This window comes from Anoplopoma fimbria, chromosome 2 (assembly GCF_027596085.1).
Source record: "Anoplopoma fimbria isolate UVic2021 breed Golden Eagle Sablefish chromosome 2, Afim_UVic_2022, whole genome shotgun sequence".
Classification (NCBI taxonomy): domain Eukaryota; kingdom Metazoa; phylum Chordata; class Actinopteri; order Perciformes; family Anoplopomatidae; genus Anoplopoma; species Anoplopoma fimbria.
Genome location: NC_072450.1, coordinates 10,221,383 through 10,240,501, shown reverse-complemented (window position 1 = coordinate 10,240,501; position 19,119 = coordinate 10,221,383). Strand labels below are relative to the sequence as shown.

Sequence of the window (19,119 nt, the reverse complement as noted above, 5' to 3'; positions counted from 1 at the left end):
TTCTAGAAGGAAAAACCACAAGGCTAAAAAAAAGGTCTGCGTTCCCACTCAGACCCAAGAAATGAGATTACCAATCCCATAATAACACCGCCGTGCCGACCGTCTGCGCTGAGTGATATATCTGATGCTTTTTTTAATCTTTCTCTTGCTTGATGGGATTATATCCCTCAGCCGGACTGTTTATCACAGAAAAACATATTAGGTAGAATAGAACTCAATTGGTTTGCTTTGATCTTGGCCTATAAGAGATATCAAACTGTGTACCATATATTTATTAATTTCATTTATTTCCCATTTGTGACACTTCAACGGACACTTTCTTCAAAGCGTTCCATCGCAGAGTAGATTAATGTCCAGTGCTTAGCATCAATAGCTAAAAAAATTTAAAAAAGCAAGATAACTCTGCCGCTGCGGGGATAAAAAAAACACTCCCAGTCTAACTTGTGTCTGCCCCAGAGGGTGTACTGGAACGCAGTGTGTGTGATACGACTGCTTAAGGAGGACACACGAGTCCCACTGGACTCATGATTGTTTATACCTGGCTGATGCATCATAAACTGTAGATGAAAAGCTACAATGTAGAGTAAGCCATAAAGATGGCTTGACAAGTAGTCAGTCACCCCGTGTAAAAGGACTTCTTGTGCTTTCCAGTGTACACTTTTTGGTTATCCATGTTCAGTATGACAGAAATTCTTCTTTCCATCTTGGCTGATATCTATATTTTAATTGGTATGTTAGGTGAGAGGTATGCCATACTTTCTTCAAGACCTCCAACCAAAGGAGGGCAGCACTCTCTATTCGATGCAGGTGCCACAGAGTGAAGACAGACGGAAAACTCTTGCACTCCACTGTGTAATAGAGCGCCGTGTTGGAACAGCAAGCCATTGGTACTTGTGTGACACCCATTTCAGAACTGGTCCTCTTCTGCAAAAGTGATGGTGAATCAACAGTTCTGACAAGTCGGCTGTAAAACTTCAGACTCCGACAGACAGGACTATGCGCCTACATCAAAAGGCGCTTCCGCCCCGCTTCATTTGGCACCGGATCGCAGAATGTCGGGAGCTCGTGTGAAGCGTCACAGGGCGTAAAGAAGAGCAACCAAAATCAGAACATTTGTGTTTGCCATGGGTGATGCATAGAAACGCTTCAGGAGCTTTGAATTCTGCTTTGATCTTAGAAAAGAACCGAGGAAAACACACATAGGGAGCAATTCACGAAAACACAACCGGCAGTCAAGTTTGTTCCATAAAGGTCGCTTTAGTTCTACAGTTCGTCTACCTCATCTTCGGGGTATGCCACTAACTCAAACTATGGTGTGATACCACAGCACCTAGGTGCCACCACACACAAATACTTACAGACTCGCACGCATACACGACCGCACTAGCAGAGAGAGGTTCCACTTTCGCAGAGTTTTATCACTCAATTTTTTTCTTTATATGCATCTAACAAATGTGTCCATTCTACTAATAAACGAACAGAAAAACAGCACTAGTTAGAATGTCATAAATTACCTTTTTTAACTATTTTCACAGATTTTTTGCCTTCAGGTAAAAAATTAACCATTTCTTACTTCTGACATTTTATACAGCCACTTGTGGCATTCATTTATTTTAAGAATAGCAACTAGAAGTTGGTGACTCAGTGTGATGTCTAACTGGGCAGACTGGTCAATGGCTAACTGGAATGTGTGGGAGTTGACCTCAGAGCCGGGGCATCGGTAATGTGTAAACCTGAGTCTCCGCACGCTCAGGACCAGCACATGAATATGAATGAGGTCAATCCTGAGGATGTTGGCAGAAACATCCAAACACCGTTGGCTTTCAGCTACTTTCCTGTTGATTGTTGTCAATTTTTTTCCTGGATAATCTGTATTATCCGGAGATGTATTTACAGATTCAATTTGGCGTGTAGGTCTAGCCTCACAGATCACGTTTAATGCAAGGTCGTCCATCCAAGCTCATGGAAAATAAAAACGGATCAGATGTTTATGTGTCATATTAAGAACATAATCCTCAGCATGTTTTTCGTACGGACACAAATTGCAGAATGGGTCATATTAATTTAATCAAATTCAGAAACTTGTTTTGTTTTGCTTTTTCATTTCAAATAAGAAACAGGAAAAGGAAAGAAAAAAAAATGCCCAAGAAATATCTGCGGATGAATGCTATGCCATTAATCTCTGCATATATTTTTTTTCAAATCAAGGTAATGGACATTCTGTATATATATTGAGAGACATGTTCAGCGTGTGTTCGGTGGGGGTCCACAGGTGGAGTACGTGATGACAAATTGCAGACAGGCCTGTTAATTGTTGTTGGAGGCTGAAGGCTGCGTTGCTCATTTCACCTCGCGACAGGTCGGCGGGGGACGCAATCATTAATATTAGAACATTTCCATCCATCTACCTGAACAAGAGGCCAGTCATTTAAAGGGCTGGCGCTGGGCAGACCTTTCACGCCCTGTTTATAACACTGATCCGAGCACATTACCAGAGCTGTGGGGGACCACTGCCAGTCATTAATTACATTCTCACACACACACACACACACACACACACACGTACACACAACCTTTTATTGGCACCCGGTCACATTTGCAAAAAAATGTCACACGTGTCAGATAAGGTACACTAACACACACATCCGATGTGCCATTTTTAACTAAACATCAAACGCCCTGTCAGATTCCCCTCTTTGTGAGGCATGTGTGCACTTTCTCACACGCACACTTACTTAAAGCCTCTCCTCCAGTCATCCCAGGGTGCACGTAATTCTGTCAGGTGGAGAGTATGTGTGCATGCGTGTGAGAGAGGAAGGGATGAAGAAAGAAAGAAAAAAAAAAAAGGGTATTGGACCTCATCTGTTTTTTTGATCTCTCTCACTGCACCTGACAGGCTTACAGAGAGACCCAGGTTTCCAGATCAATCATTCAAAAGTATTTACAAATGCACAAAGCCAGACACAGACCGGTTGGCACATGGCCACTCTTTTTAAGTGCTTTTCAATGTGTCTGTGGTGTCAACATCTATTTCACACTTATCTACACCTCAAAGGGGGAAAAAAAAGATGTTTCAGTGACCTTTAGCAAGTGTCAAATCTGGAGAGAAGACGAGAGGAGGAGAGGAGAAAGAGAGAAAGGGCGATTTAGGAGATCTGTCGATGTATGCCTTGCATAACCTTTTTTATTTATCCGGGAAAGATTGACTGAGCATGCTCTTTATCAGAAACATACTAGCGGCTTCACTCTCACATACTTTCACAATTTCACACACACACAGGAGCGACCCGGTACATCTAAAAGTTTCTGGTGGACAATAAAAAAAGTTTTGAACAACATCTTGTTCAAGGGCATCCTGAGCTAAACACCCAGTGCAGGATTCAAACTAGCAGACTTTTTTTTTGTCACAAGAGCAGTGTGAGCTCTCGGCTACGATGACCGACATGCAAGGGCCATTTGCCATTTTGCTGCTTAATTGTTAGTTTGCGACCGGGCCGTAATGTTTCCATTAAGATTATGTCGATCGGGAGAAAGCTTTTTAGTTTTCACCTTCAAATTACAACATGCTCTCACGAGGTCAGCTGTTTTCCATGTGGAATGGCCCGTTTTAATGCAGACGCAGCCCCTTGGTATTCAGGCGGGGTCCCGGTTCAGCACGGCGCAAGTCAGGGGAAAGAGTGAGAAAAATGAGGGAGGGAGAGAAAATGGAGGTGGGGGGAAAAAAAAGGAGAAGGAGAGCGTTGATTGAAGGACTGTGATTAGCAGTTTCCAGCATGGCGCCAGGGCCACTGAGTTGTTCTAACAGGGTTGTCGCATCTCGAGGTGCAGTCAAGGAGAAGTCAGTGCTTTAGAAAGCTCCCTCAATTCCTCCATTTCTCCCCCTCCCTCCCTCCCTCCCTCTCTCGCTCGCTCTCACCAACCCAGCCACACTTTTCCTGCCCCTTCCAAAAAAAATCAATATGGCTGTGTAAAGTGCAGTTCGGCCCAGGGGGGGGGAGGGCCGGCTAGCTGTAGGAGCTGGATGCAGAGCTTACAGGGAGGACAAGAGGCGTCCTCCAGGCCTGTCCCACAGGCGGTGTCAAGGACAGACCTGAGTATCAGAGGACCGAGGCCACCAGATTGCCCCCTTCCAATCCGCATCTCGCCTCTCTCTCTCTCTCTCTCTCTCTCTCTCTCTCTGCTGGCCCGTCTTGGCCGGCTCAGCGGGGCAGAAGAGATCGATAAGCAGGTGGAGCGTTTAAAATCCCCGGCTCCGGAGGGCTGACGTTACGCTCCTCAGGGCCCAGCGGACCGGCGCATCGCTCAGGGCAGAGCAGCTGGATGGATGAACGCGTGGGTGGGGTGTGCGGTAGTCGCACCTAGTCATTGAAAGGTTTGTGATTTGTGACAATAAACAATTCAATAGCACTTAGCCGTACACAGTGTCTGAGGGGTGTACAGCCAGGCTCTTCACACACACTGTCATTGTCTCAACATGTCACAGATCAGTGGCATTCAGGCAGGTCAGGCAGCTATGGACCAACACAGCCTGGTGTCTCATAGTAAGTCAGTAGCTGTATTGCTGCTATGATGCACCACAAAAGAATAAAGCATGAAAAATGGCCTTTAAAAAAAACCGACATGTACATTGTCAACAGCAGTGTTCCTCATTTCCATACAGTAGGCTTGACGAAGAAGCCTGTACATGACGTGGATGAAGTGTGCAAGGAGGATTTCAGTCCTGCCTCGTGTCTCCTCGTGTGAGTGACTGATCACAGTGGAAGTGGCTTGTGTCTCTAATCCGGTACCACTGTTAGACTGCGCAAAGACCCGGCTCTGTGTACCGCGGCACGGGTTGATCAAGCCCATCATGTGACAGGCAACCTCTTCAAATGACGATGATTTCCCGGCTCTGTGTCCTCTCGGCTCCATATTAGATCATCTTCTGACACTGCAGAGTCTGGTACTTCATCTGGGATAAAGATGATGTGCAATCCGACCGGAGGGGCCGGGGAGTCAAGGGTAAAACGAGGGGCTGAGACGGGGGTACTGTGGCGGATTGGCTGACAGCTGTGACAATTATCATGTGGTATATTATAACCTTATGCTAAACACAAGATTTGATAAAGTATGTCGCTTGACAAAACACTTCCAAGGACATTTAACCACCAACAGCTGTGTGTCACATTCACGCACAATACGTAGAGTGAAGAAGAAAAAATAGCAGATCATACAATATATCAAAAACAGAGAGGATCCTGTCTGCTTCAATATTTCCTATCGCCTAAAATATTTCCTAAAATGTGACTTGGTGTTCTACTTTTAAACTACATCATATTTTTCTAACTAGGCACACAGGCTATTGAATCATTTGTTGGGACCTATTTGTTGGAACTGATCTCTGAATATGGTATTATTAACAAGCTTGAGCCGCGGCCTAAGTACAAATGCTGACAATGACCTAAGCCACTAGAAAAAACATATTGCACAAAAACAGATGTGGACCGAACATCTAGGACAGGTCTAATTCTGTCTCATGTAGTCTTTGACCCAGATAAACTGGCATTATGATGTGACCTCAGATTAATATTGAATTAAGGGCCGAATATCATTTGTGGCTGTTTACACGGCCGTCAGCCCGTCTTCCTGGAATCCTGAAGCAGATAAGTTTGCTATAATGGCATTAGCCAAATCCTGAAGTATAGCAGACGGCACTTGTCTTGCTTGAGAAGCCACTTCATTTATTTATTTATTTTTCCTTCACTCATTCTGAACAAAGGGGAAATATTCTACCAGGAATTGAATAGCTTAATCCTCTTTTCACTCTTCCCAGTAGCTTGAATGGTGACAGATTAACATCCTGGAGGTTTACAAACCCAGCCATTTGAAAATGTAATTGCTGGTGCCACACTGCATGCATGTGTTTAAGTTGAGGGTTAATATTAAAGCTTAAAACACACGCATGCACCGGAGTCAGCGGGGGGGAGACGGACGAGACGAGGGCCAGGTTGGGCCGGACCCAAGTCACTAAAGCCCAGGCGGGACGAGGCCATTCTGTCACGTACGTATCAGGGAGTCGCAAGCTGTCCCAAACCCTCGCTAGGCGCCATAGTTACTGTTCACTTCTGCTAATTATTACAGCCAATCAGAGGGGTTAACGGGGCGGAGCCTGGCAAGACCATGTTCTGGGGCATTTAACAGCTGGCAGGAACGGAGGTGAATGCATTACACACTGCCCTCATCCAATAAAAATAAAACACCCTGACATCTGAGGTGTACTTAGCACGGAAGGGAAGGGAGGAAGTGAGGGGAGGGCAAGAAAGGAGGGAGCGGGAGAGAGGGAGGGAGGGAGGGAGGGCGGGGGGCGGGCGGGCTGGGGTGGGGTGAAGGGGGAGAGAGCATCTGATAACATGATGTCCAAGTGCCACCTAGTGACAGCTTCCCAGCTCCTCTGGTCCTTAAGCCTCCAGAGCATCAGGGGTGAGAGGGGGGGGACAGATGAGGCGACCCAGGACGGCGGGATCTGATATCAGTAGCATATTGTATTATTGTTTCAAGGACATGTCAGCGAGCTACAACCCAGTCTGAACCGTATCAAATTACAACATACAGTAAGACGATGATATTAAGAAATGATGTCGTTTTTTTTTAATCACTTTACATCTTTTTGTTCCAAAACTCAATCAAGCAAAATCTAGGTCCTTCCTCGAGTGACCCCTCTGTCTGTTCAGCTGGGGGAGCTGGGCCCGTAACACTGTACTGGTATGCTGGTGGACCCGGGCTCCTTAGGTCCCCTCCCCTCATTAACCCGGGTATAAATCACACTCTGCCAGTGCCCAGAGGTGAGAGGGATGAGAGTGGAGGTGAGCTTGAAATAATGCTTATGTCACGGCGGGTCAGCCCTCCATTATGGCCGTTTCAAAAACTATTAATCTTGCTTGTAGTCAGTGGCCTAGAAATAATTACTTCATCTAACCCATGTAATACAGCATGACCAGCAGTCGAGCCTGGTCAATTTGAGAGGCTGGGGGAGGAAGGAAAGTGGGGAGGGAGGAGGCAGACAGAGAGAAAGGGAGCGTGAGAGAGAAACGGGGAGATGGCCACAAATTACCAGGCCCTGTCTCCTGCTACTGGGTGACTGATGTCCTGCTCACTTCAGCTGTGGCCTTTTACACTCCCAACACTGATTTAGATAGATACACACACACACACACACACACACACACACGCTCTGAGAGGCAGATCATGTACAAGCACGCATATGTACACGCACATTAATACGTGATTAAACGCACACACATTGAGCGAGGATAGGAACAAATCACATCATTTTAAACATGGGTTCAAAACCTTTTTTAAATTAGATCTCAGAGACTTAAAAGCGATAACACAGAATTCCATTTGTTTTGGTTGGCAGGCAGAACTGACCGTGAACTGGCTACCACTAAACTCCCCTCAATACTACATGAAGCTGATTATATATTTTCCATCTCAAAGCCATAATCATGCAAAGTCATTCGATATGGCAAGACGTGCCGCCTGCTATCCACCAAGTGATCTATGCTTGTAATTCTTACACTTTAAAATGGAGCCATGTTCAAGCAAAAATAGCTGTAAATCTAATTTGAATTCATATATGTTCAAATAAAGCCAACAAAATATGCAAGTGAAAACATTTTCTTTAGTTATCAGTCAGAACCAATTTTGAAAGCCATGATATAACACACACACACAGGGATGTAAAGCCCAACACTGCGGGTAAACAGAGGAGCCACTGCAAACTCAGCCTGCATGAACGTCACAGGAAGTATACTGTATGTATGGAGTGACATAAATAAATGCAGCCCTCCAGTGGCTGTCACAGCTGGCATTGCAGGTGCACATTTAATTAGTCAAGGTGAAGTCTCCCTTGTTGTCTGAGAAGGAGGGTGGGGGGGGTCCTCGCCATGCACGGCTGTAAACACGCACTATATCCTAATCAGGTGTCACTGCAGCGTTTGATCAGCCTGCGAAAACTTGTCACCAATCCCCAGCAGAGAGTGGGCCGAGGGGGGGGAGAACAAAGGAAGAGAGCTGTCACCAGAGAACAGGGTGGTGCTGGTGACGGCGGTGGCAGTGGATGAAGAGAGTTTGCCCATTAGCAGTCTCCGTCGCCCTATCTCTCTCTCTCTCTCTCCCACTCCCCTTAACGTGTCTCCTCCTCTTGTTTCCTTTCTTTCCCGATGTGGCTACCTTAAGCACACACCTTTCTCTATCCCGTCTATGTCTGCGCTTCCGCTCTGAGGAAATCTCAACCGCAGCTGTCACACTCGTGCTTCACAACCGCCAACAAAGCTTCCGAAAGACGAAAACCCCAAAGTAGTACACTACTTTTGTTTACCTCCTCCCCCCACCAAAATAAAATGTACAGAGGTACAAACTGCGCTCGTTTTGTTTTTATCAAGCACCGTTCTGAGTAGTTGGGTCCTCCTGCAAAAAGCCAGGGGAAACTAGAGGCAGACTCGCTGTTCTCCTCCCGCCCGGCGCCTCCAGGCTGCACTGAGGCGGTGCAGGAATACTCGCGCCATTAGATCCTGTTTACCTTTCAGTTTTGGGACGATATTGAATACATTAGCCGATTGAACCTCATAAGAAACACAGGCGAGTGACAAGGCCCAATCGTCTTTGCGACTACCATGGTAACGGAGATTACAGGCTAACAAAGAGCAGACAGGGGGGAAAAATATTTAAAACCCGAATAGTGATACATAAATTAATTAAAGGACAAAAAAACAAGTGGAGAATTAAAGTTGGAACATCTGTCAGCGACTTAGCTTCCCAACGTAATACCAGTGTTAGAACATTTATACCCTTGAAGTTAATGATCCCCTCTTTAATTGACAGTCAAGGAAAACTGGCTGCGGCAGCATCCTGCCGAGACACCGATAAGAGCCCCCCCCTCCCCAAAAAAATAAAAAAATAAAAAAACAGTTTAAAGAACCTTGGCACTAATCCCTATTGTCATCCCAGTGCAGCAGAAGGACTTACAAACACAGATAACTCCGCCGACGCTGTCTATTTCTCAGGAGTTATGGGGACAGCCGAGCCGCCGCGTGCCTCGAATCAGTCACTCAGATTAGCCCAATCCCTCTGTGCTGTCAATCAGCCCGAGACAGTAGCCTGTCACCACATTTACATGAGTCCATCTCATACGTGACAATGCTCCCTATATATACACGACAATGGCTGCGAGGAAGGGGTCCACTCTCGCTGGCGGATAGCGGGCGTACGGTACGGCAGACGGGCTGTTGTTGGGATTAAGCTCATGGTGTTCGCCGCGCTCGTGTCTTCGCTGACACTCCAACAACAAGTTTAAGGAGTCTTAACCATCGCTGTTTTTCCAAAGTGGAGAGAATGTGGGAGATGTACGTCAGATGAAACACACACATACACCTACACTGACAAACGCCGATACACACACACACACACACACACACAGGGATAAACTTCAAATAACTTGGAAGTACAGAATGACTGTTAGCTTAACTAGTTTACGTCTTCCCCAAAGTTGGCTTCAAGCATGACTTTAATCCACCTACTTCATTTAACATGGTGAAGCTCAAAGAATAAAAAGGGAAAACAACATAAAAGTAAGTACGCCCCATATAAAAACATCTGGATCATTCTCCATCTCGAATAAACAAAAGTGCGAAGGAGATTAAACAGCCAACCCCTTAAAACAAATCTCCAAACTTTGGGGTGTAAAATTATTCGGGGATTAGTTCCTGCAGAGAGTACGAGTTTGTACTTTTAAGTGATTGTGTGATACTTCGCGGCATCTGAGAGCTCACAGTGTGCTCGCTGCTTTTTATGCTTCTGTGGCACACTCCACTTCAAACAGTCCTGCAAACAAATGACAGTGGATGCCCTCTACATAACAGGGCCAGGGCAAGCATGACACAGGGGTTGACAACTGAACCCTCAAACTCCCTCACCCCGACCGCTGACACACACACACACACACACACACACACACACACACACACATATACACACAAATACACACAAATAGCCCCGCAAACAGCCCTGACATGACCGCTCAGCAGCCCTTCCTAACCCCTCCTTGTGTTTTTTCTCTCTCCATTTCACTGGAGACAACCCTCAATTCAGGACCGTTTTAGCCAGGCAAGTGGATGTGACCCGCTGCCCTCCAGTCAGGCTCATCTGAATAAACAGCGCTGCAGAAACAGGCAGAGGAGGGAAAATCTGCCTACATTATGATAGGAAGAGAGGAGACGCGGGACTCAGCCATGGGGCTCTTTTCCTTTATGCACGTTTGATCAAGTGCTTGACAGCGCCGGTGGATGGAATTACGGACTGTTGAACAAAAAGTTGTGGTGAGGGTGTTGAGTGTGCGTTGGGTGTGAGTGTTGTGAGTGTGCGCGTTTGTGCAGTTCAGTCTGGACGGCTGGGTTTTTTTCCCGCGGCCTGACAGCGTTAGGCTTGTGACAAGCCTGCCGCGCCACACCACCACATACGAAGCGCAACCCGCAACCCGCGCCCCACCAGCCCCCTCGCAAGTCCATCACTCAGGACGGCCGAGGGAAGCGCCGTGTAGAAGAGGTCAGACGTGGAGGAAAGAGGTGGGAGGAGGAGAGGATGAGGAAGGAGAGGAAGGAGGGAGGGCTGGTCAGGGGTTAAGTGTAGAGAAGACAGCGATGAAAGGCAACTGTCATGCACCAGTGCTCGCCCAGGAGCACCTGTCTCGAGAAGAACATGCAAAGTGTGCCGGTCACGTCCTGACAATACCCCCCACTTTTCTACACACACACACACACACACACACACACACACACACACACACACACACATATACAAGCTCACAGGGAAAGGGCTGATGCTCCACCGTTGGAAAGGCATCGCCTGTCTGACAGCATGCCAGTCAAGCTGTCGTTGGCTCCTTCGCATATGCAAGGAAAAGTTAGGTTGATGAAGAAGAAAACACACAGGGGCTCAGAGAGGAAGAAAAAAAAATCACTGAGACATGAACAGACTACCTGAAGTGAGGAGACACTTCTCAAAGACTTGATGCAGAGTAAATGCTGGAACGAACTGTACAGAAATGCTCCATGAAAGCAAATCCAGGATAACCAGGACTCCTACTGGAGGCCGGATGTTGGCGTGGTTACAAAAGTCATCAGGTGGAAGCAGGTATCCAAAGCATCTGATGTCACAGGGACTAAAAATCATTTTTGAGTGCTAATGCTATGCTAACTTCTTTGCTAATCAAACAACATGCACAATGAATCCCCCATGCCTGACATAATTACTATCACACCCCATAAAGCATCACAGTACTATTTTTCTATATCAGTACAAAACTACCTGTGGTGTTTTGTTGACGGTGTTTCGCGGGCGAGCCATGTGTACCTCCAGCTGGCTAAGCTAATTGCAATGCTAAAACCTGGCACTAGCTAAAAGGAGGCACTGCGTATATTCAGCCTCTACAGCAATAAGCTAAACGCCAGGTATTTTTAACACGCTTTCATTGCTCATGTTTATGGAAAAGAGCTTATGATGTACAAATTAACAGTTACTATTTACAGCGCCTTGTGAACCTGGTCTCCTGCAGCTTTTGTGAATGAGGGGCTTTGGACTTTCCATTGAAACCAGATGTTGGGCAACACCTTGGCAGTAGGCCCTGCTACTTTATTAGAAAGGTGAGTCATTACAAAAGGAAAATAAATTCACAAATAAACAGCAAGCAGACTGATCTGTCTTGTGCAGGTGGCTTTGCACAGTGAAATCATTTTATTAGAGTTAGCTAGAATTAGCAACAACCGGGGCGGCTATGACTGGGCCCCAGACTAACGTAATACATTGGTTGCACTGGTACGCCTAATTTAACTAGGTGCAAGGCACAAGATTTAACAATTTAAACGTTTTTTTTTTTCAGTTCCAATACACAATTGTCATATCTTAATACAATATGTAAACTATAGTTTTCGGGCAATATTTTTGGGTCAAATGAGGCCATTTCCACCAAAGATGTTGGGTCCACATGTCCTGTCCCGGATTAATAATGAGGGATAACGACGTGTTAATGCTCGAAGTACAACTGTGCGAAAAAGTGCCGAGGCCAGGTTCTTATACAATCCTGTCAGGGATCATGTTTACATATGTTGGTATGAGATTGGGGTAATGTTTGCGTAGTATTGTGTGGTTGAGCGACAGAGACAAAATGTCGGTGGGTGCGCTCACAACAGTCACAGGCACATTTTTGGTTGTTGGTCGCACTCTGAAGCCCTGTTTTAAGTATTCTGGCCGGGTAACATAATTATTTTTGCTTTGGAGTCTGAGACTGAATGAGTTTGATGCAATATCACCTGTGTATTTTTTTAATTATCAATATCCATGGTGCTAGACAAGCCTAATGAAGATTTGTATTACTTATATTCTTTTAGCATTCACGCAAACAGCAGCCTCAACAAAACCACATATATAGAAGAGTGTGTAAATACACACACACACAACCATGCATTCAAAGACATCCGTACCTCGAATTTACACCCATCAACCTAAATTAAATTTCAAGCATTGTGCACACACACACACACACACACACACACACACACACACACACACACACACACACACACACACACACACACACACACACACACACACACACACACACACACACACACACACACACACACACACACACACACACACACACACACACACACACACACACACACATCACCAGAAGGCCAAACAAACAGAAACAGAAAATAACGACTCGCCCGGATCATAGCCTCGAGTGGCTAATGAACACCCTGGAGACTCTTGCCTCTGTGTATGAGTTGAGAGGGTCATTCCCATGTTTATTCAGCACATGTCCAATGAGCCACCACCATCTATTGATTTAACTGATTATTCTATGTCTCTCTTGTGACGGGACACATGCATGACAGATGAACCCTACTTGAGCAGGTCACATTCGGTGTAATCTCATTGAATCTGACGGCTGATCTGGTCGCCCGGTTTGCATGATCCACGTCGCGGCCTTGTTTGCGAATACGCTGACATCTGTGGCTAATGCCTCAACACTTATACGAGGTGCTCGGTAGGGGCTGTCAGACACGTAAGCTGTCAAGGGCTGTTTGGCCAAACCTAGTGACTGTTTCCACAAGAGAAAACATCCGGGTGGTAGATACAAAACATAGCATTATACCCACGGATTGGGACCTAAAGTGGTATTTCACAAATGTTTTTGAACGTTCAAGTTTCAATATATTTTTGGGAATTTGGAAAGATTGAAGGCTGCTAGAGGAAATCAATCAAAGCAGGATTGCATGGGTGTAAGACGTGAATTATTGTGCCTCATTTCTGCTATCATATCTTGCTTCATGCCATATAGTAGCCAACCAGTCGAGAGGCGAGGAGATGGCAGCCATTGCTTGACGGAAACCTCTGCAGATGTTCCTTTTAGTTACAGTTTGACTCAATATGGCATTCAATCCCCAAGCCAGACGGAACTGTAATGCCAAGCATAAGGCTATCTCTGGTTTTCCATTCAAATGTTTAGAAAGATCACAGGGCCTCACAAGCACATATGGGAGTCCCAGACAGGCCATCTTAGCCCTGTACCCTGAGATAATGCAGGCGGGGCCGTAAAAGTTGATATCCCATCCAGATGCAAACCAAATGTAGACATCATGCACCTCTAAAATGTTATGCATTCAACACAGACCACTATAAAAAAGGAGATGAGGGAACGACATACAGGGTTCCTCATATTGATCATGAGAAGCTAACCCAACAATTGTGCAGCTGATAACCAATGTCATTAACAGAGAACCATCTCATGGGTGATAAACACTAACTTTGAGCATCGTTTTTATCTCAAGTAAACAGTTCGCTCATGTCACCAGTTGTAAGGAATATAACCAACGAATTTAATAATTACATCAAAGATGAAGTGCAGAAAAACATACAACAATCACATCTTCTTATCAGTGACATCTTTAAAACTAAAACGTACCTTCCATCACTCTTACTGCGGTGCTCCAAAATTAGCTTGGTTGATTAGTTGAACCTCCTAGTGTTAAACTAAAATATATTTACTCATAAAATAATGATATTCCTTCGCAAATTAACAATAACATAAAAAACAAGCAGTATTTTAAATATGCAAACACATTACATGTCATATGTCCTTCCTTTCACTATTATGCAGTTGTACCAAACTGGTCAGAAAATTGACATTTCAGCCTGTAGGCCGAATTAGTTAGAAGAGAAGCTTGACTGACCAAGTTGATCTGTAAACACCTCAGTCCAAATATATGAGCCAAAGATCAAACAGTCAAAACAAGGTAAAGACATGTAGAGGAATAGCGCAGCGGCAGACTAATCAGCCCCCTCCAACGCTGCCATAGCAAATCAATGAAATACCAGGGGCCTTGGGCCTGTGCTATATTACACGCCAACACTTCATATTCACTCATTGATTTTACTTTTCATAATAGTATATCATTGAACTCCAATGGGAGCGTGAAATAGAGGCCGAGGCTGAGGTCAACCCTCGCGTGGACGGATGTTTGCACAATATTGATGGCTCACGCAGAAAGAAATGACTAAATATCTGGATCAATAGCTAGTTTCCCTAGCCACGACAGGTTGTTCCAGATGGAAATATATAAATACTTCTTTATGGCTACTGCAGTGGCCCTAATGAACAGGGCTAAATGCCGCCCTTAAGGTAAACTCTTTGATTAGCCGAGGCCAGAGGTGACAAGTGGGGTCTGCTGATGCAACGATGCCACGCTTCCAATGGCTTGAGGATGCTAATGCACACAGGGGCCCAGTAAAGGGGCCGAGGATATCACAGGTCACAAGCCCTGGGCAAAGTGCCCCGTGCTACCTGACCCTCCTATTTATTCGTCATGATGAAGGGCCGAGGCTACACCATTCTCGGTCATGTTCAAATAATGCATACCGTGAATAATTTAGGAAATCTTTTCTACAGTTTTCACATAAAGCCAATTTTGTAATTGCAGTAATGAGAACTGCAACTTGGGGGTCCGCTATAGTTAGGCCTAAAGAAACAAATTAGCAAGTTGAATTCTCCAATTTTCTGCCACATGAGCTAAATATGTGGAGCTTTGAGTAATCAACTCAGGCCAACGTGGTCCTGCTGCTGATTGCACAAGAGCTGCCTGTTCTTATTTACAGCACAACACAATTACTGCGAACAACACCTAACCTCACAGCTTCCCCTGCTCCACAGCGGCCAATGGGGCCATAAAGAGGGAGGAACCACATCATTGCCTGCTCTTTAATTAAATGAAAGCTATAAGGTTCATTTGGCTCCTTTTTTTCCCTTTTTTTTTTTTTACACATTGAACTGGCCAGCCCACTGCTGAAGACCTCCCAGACGCCATCCCTGCTTGGCCCTAAATCATGAGTGGATAAACAATCCAGCGGGTCCCTGCTGGACACACAGTGGCCGCCCAGCGGCAAGGCCAATGCAAGGCATGCGGTGGATCGACACCTAGCCGGCGATAAGTAATTCTGTAGAGGATTAGCAGCATGATAGCCTGATCAATACTGTGTGCTCAGGCCATTAGGAATGCAGCGAGGAAATGACCCCCTCCGGTAATAAAGCAGGGCATCTGGGTTCTCCTTCATTTGCCAGCTCCATTAGTGTAATGGTATCATTATCTGCCACAGCCGTATTTTTCGGAGCCCCGGCTTTTCCACAGTTGGGCCGGCGGGGGTCTGATGAAGCTGCGAGAGCCCCCATGCAGAGTGTTCGCCTTTCTACCATTCTATACAGAGCCTAGGTGTAAATCTAGCTCTGTTGGAGCTTATGTGCTACCCTGCCTTAGGTATCCAAACACCATGTTTTATGTCAGCGCCCAACACTATTTCTCCATTATTGGCTCATTAATAGAGCAAGCAGCATGTAGCTCGGGTTAAAAGGGAGAAAAAGATGGCCGGCAGAGCGCAAAGCTGCTGAATGTGCTGAATGTGCTGAATCCGACACCCCCCCTCTTGCTAAAACACCAGGCCTGACATGACAGGACGTCGGCATTAGTCGCCATAAATCGTTTCCTTTACACTAATTCACCAGCTAACATTTCGGGAGAATTGATTAACCATGTCTGGATGTGTGGCCACATAATCAGCTTTTACCTCGGTAGTTGTTAATTTAACAGAATTGCCAAGGGAAACACAAACCATTTTAATGAGTGTTCAGAAATTAAATACCCTAAACAGCTTGCACTAGGTGCCACAACCGGAGCAAAGCAATGAGGCTGATCTAAGCAATGGGCTGGGCTGAGCCCGGGACCTCACAACATCTGGTGACCCTGTGTGATCATTACTTAGCCTGCCGCTCACGCACACACTTCCTGTTTCGACACAGCACTTTATACTTGTCATCACCGTCCAAATGGCGAGCTTGCATCAAAGACAGCATTAAAACATCGGGTTAAGGGACAGGGTCAGGGACATTTTCACACTTGCCAGACATGAGTGAAATTTCATCCTGTGATGACAATACGGCTAAAACATAATGAAATGTTTTCAATTCATTAGGGTGCAAGGCAGTTTGACTGTTGCCATGGGGATTCATATAAATGTAGCTATTTCAGAACCTATATGTCAATTACAAAGAATCTGCGATTTTTGTAGTTGAAACAACAAAGAAAACAGAGTGTGTTTAACAATGCTTGATAGATCCATCCGCTCCTCTAAGGAAAACATTTTTATTATTTCAGATTTTTCAATTCAAATGAATGTGAATTAATGTGAATATGGTGTGAATAATTCTCCCTGTGAAGATAGGCACATGTCCTATTCTATGTCATTTAAAGAATATATATATATAGACTATGGCATCCCACCTGTCAGTGTGCTCTACTGACTTGCTGTGGTGGGATTTTCTAAGATTGTGTATTCATTTGGCACTAATCTGATGGTGCTTGCATTCCCTAACTCAGAATGACAGTGGACCCCTCATACCCGATTCCTCACTTTGTGCAGCACTGCAGACATTGCACAGACTTTCTGGATATGACAACCATCATATCCAAGTTACTAGTACAACCACTGATATTATAAAAAAACAAACTGGCCAAAATGAATGCACTCCTTCCTTGGCTTCTCTACAGTCATATATAGTCATTTTACAATTACAATTCCTCTTGCTCATCCTTATATTTATCCAAAAAGAAAAGAAGCTAAGCCATTAGGTCTGTGCAGTTCTGCCTGACTGCCTGAGGGCCAGCTGGAATGAGTTCTCTCTCTCTCTGAGCCGCTCATCTGGCCGCCATGGCTGCCTTCATAAACAGGAGGAACCACGTCTTACATAGTTTTCGCTGCTGTCTAACATGATCCAAACATATGTGCCACGGCAGACGGCGTCCAATTCAGGAGATAAGAGGAGGAAATGACAGAGAGACAGACAGACAGACACTATGACTATAGGCGAAACACATCCCAGGATGCACACCAGAGCCCTTTCCTTCCTTTTCCTTTGGTAGCTCAACAAACCGCAAAGTTACGGTTAGGGGCTACAGCATGTGGAAGCCTGAATAAGCCCGGGTCAGCACGAAACACTGCTTAACGCACCATCACACCCAGCACAGTTGTTACAGATGCGCCCATCACTGTGCATATCGTGTGCAAATACTCCTGCACCACACCTCACTGTTATAGTTTAGTAGGATCAACAGCTGGCCTATTTACAGAGGGTATTATTTAAGAACATTAATCAGTGCATTAGCAGATAACTTATCATTTCTACTGCACAGCAAGGGCACCACTTGTTACGCACTGTATCTACTGTAAAGCCTGAAGCAGCTGCCTGGCACCTTGCCAAATCTGAGATGCTTTAAACACTAACTTTACCATTTGTTTTATACTGTTGCAATGGATCTGTTTCCTTTACTGCCACACAAAGTAACAATTGATTCATTTGTCGCTCTTCACACTACACTGGCATCACAAATGATGCTTTAAAGTTGCCCCTTTTTTTTTTTTTGGTTTGTTTCCTTATTAAATGTCAATAACTACAACCTATAGAATAGTTCTGAGTGGAAACATCCTCTTACAGACAACGTTATCCTGCACCACTGTGATCCATAGCGTGTTATCAGTGGATATTGGACCACAGCTTCCTCTCTGCAATGTATATATATATTAATGCAACTGTAATTCTTCATTGTGGAAGATTGTGTGTGTGTGTGTGTGTGTGTCTGGGGGTGGGGGGGGGGGTGGGGGGGGGAGAATGGAAAACACAATAAAGGAAACAGGCATGGTGAGGTATGCGCTGACATCCACGGCTTTCGAGCCTTTAAAAGGCAGCCAGCAGCATCGCACCCGGTGCATTAGATATTCAACGTGCAACTGGGCATGAAAATACGCCAGACCTAATGGAGAAAAACGCTATCAATACCTTTCTTCTCTTCTCCCCCTCACTGTCACCCGATCTTTTCATGTTCCGGACTTGTGTTTACACTGCCTCGCTTTCATTGGAGGCGAGGTTGGTTGTTGTAGTACGCGAATAAATGGCATTTCAGTCTATTTTCACATTAGAAAGGCCGCATGCAGGTGCAGCCTTTCGTGTTGTTTCGGTCAGAGACGAGTCGTGGATATTTTATTGGTAAATAGTTTTTTGGTGGAGAGATTCTTGAAGGAGATTCTAAAGGCGTTGCGGTGAGAACTACAAGTCCCAGAGTGAAGCTGGGCAGGCGGCGGAAGCAGTTTTCGGCACACTGTAGACGCTGCACTGCGCAGGTGCAGAGCAGGTACAGATCTACAGTGAGCAGATCGGCAAGTTAGATAGTTTTAAATCAGTGGTTTAAGTTTATCATCCCTTAAAATGGCTGACATGAATTTTCTTTTGAAATTTTTTTTAAAACAAAAACAAAACCAACTACTATTATTATTATTATTATTATTATTATTATATAAAATATATTCTTATTATTATATAAAACTACAGTACTACTTCCACCACTTCTGCTTCCACATATATAATAATAACATGATACTAATTATCATTATTAAAAATAATGATCATTTTTATCACTATAGATATTTTTTTATTTTCGTTTTTTATAGTCATGCACAAAACACGCCCAACCCTCA

The 19,119-nt window shown here is 45.0% G+C and overlaps 1 protein-coding gene across 1 annotated transcript in view; it reads right to left on the bottom strand.

Moving 5' to 3' along the window:
- Positions 1-18,499, bottom strand: part of fto (FTO alpha-ketoglutarate dependent dioxygenase) — a 117,466-nt gene extending 98,967 nt beyond the window's left edge. Inside the window, 1 exon segment of the mRNA XM_054613701.1 lies at positions 18,425-18,499. Within this exon segment, the coding sequence (XP_054469676.1) occupies positions 18,425-18,466 (42 nt within the window). The 5' untranslated portion in view covers positions 18,467-18,499.
- Positions 18,500-19,119: the final 620 nt, after the last annotated feature.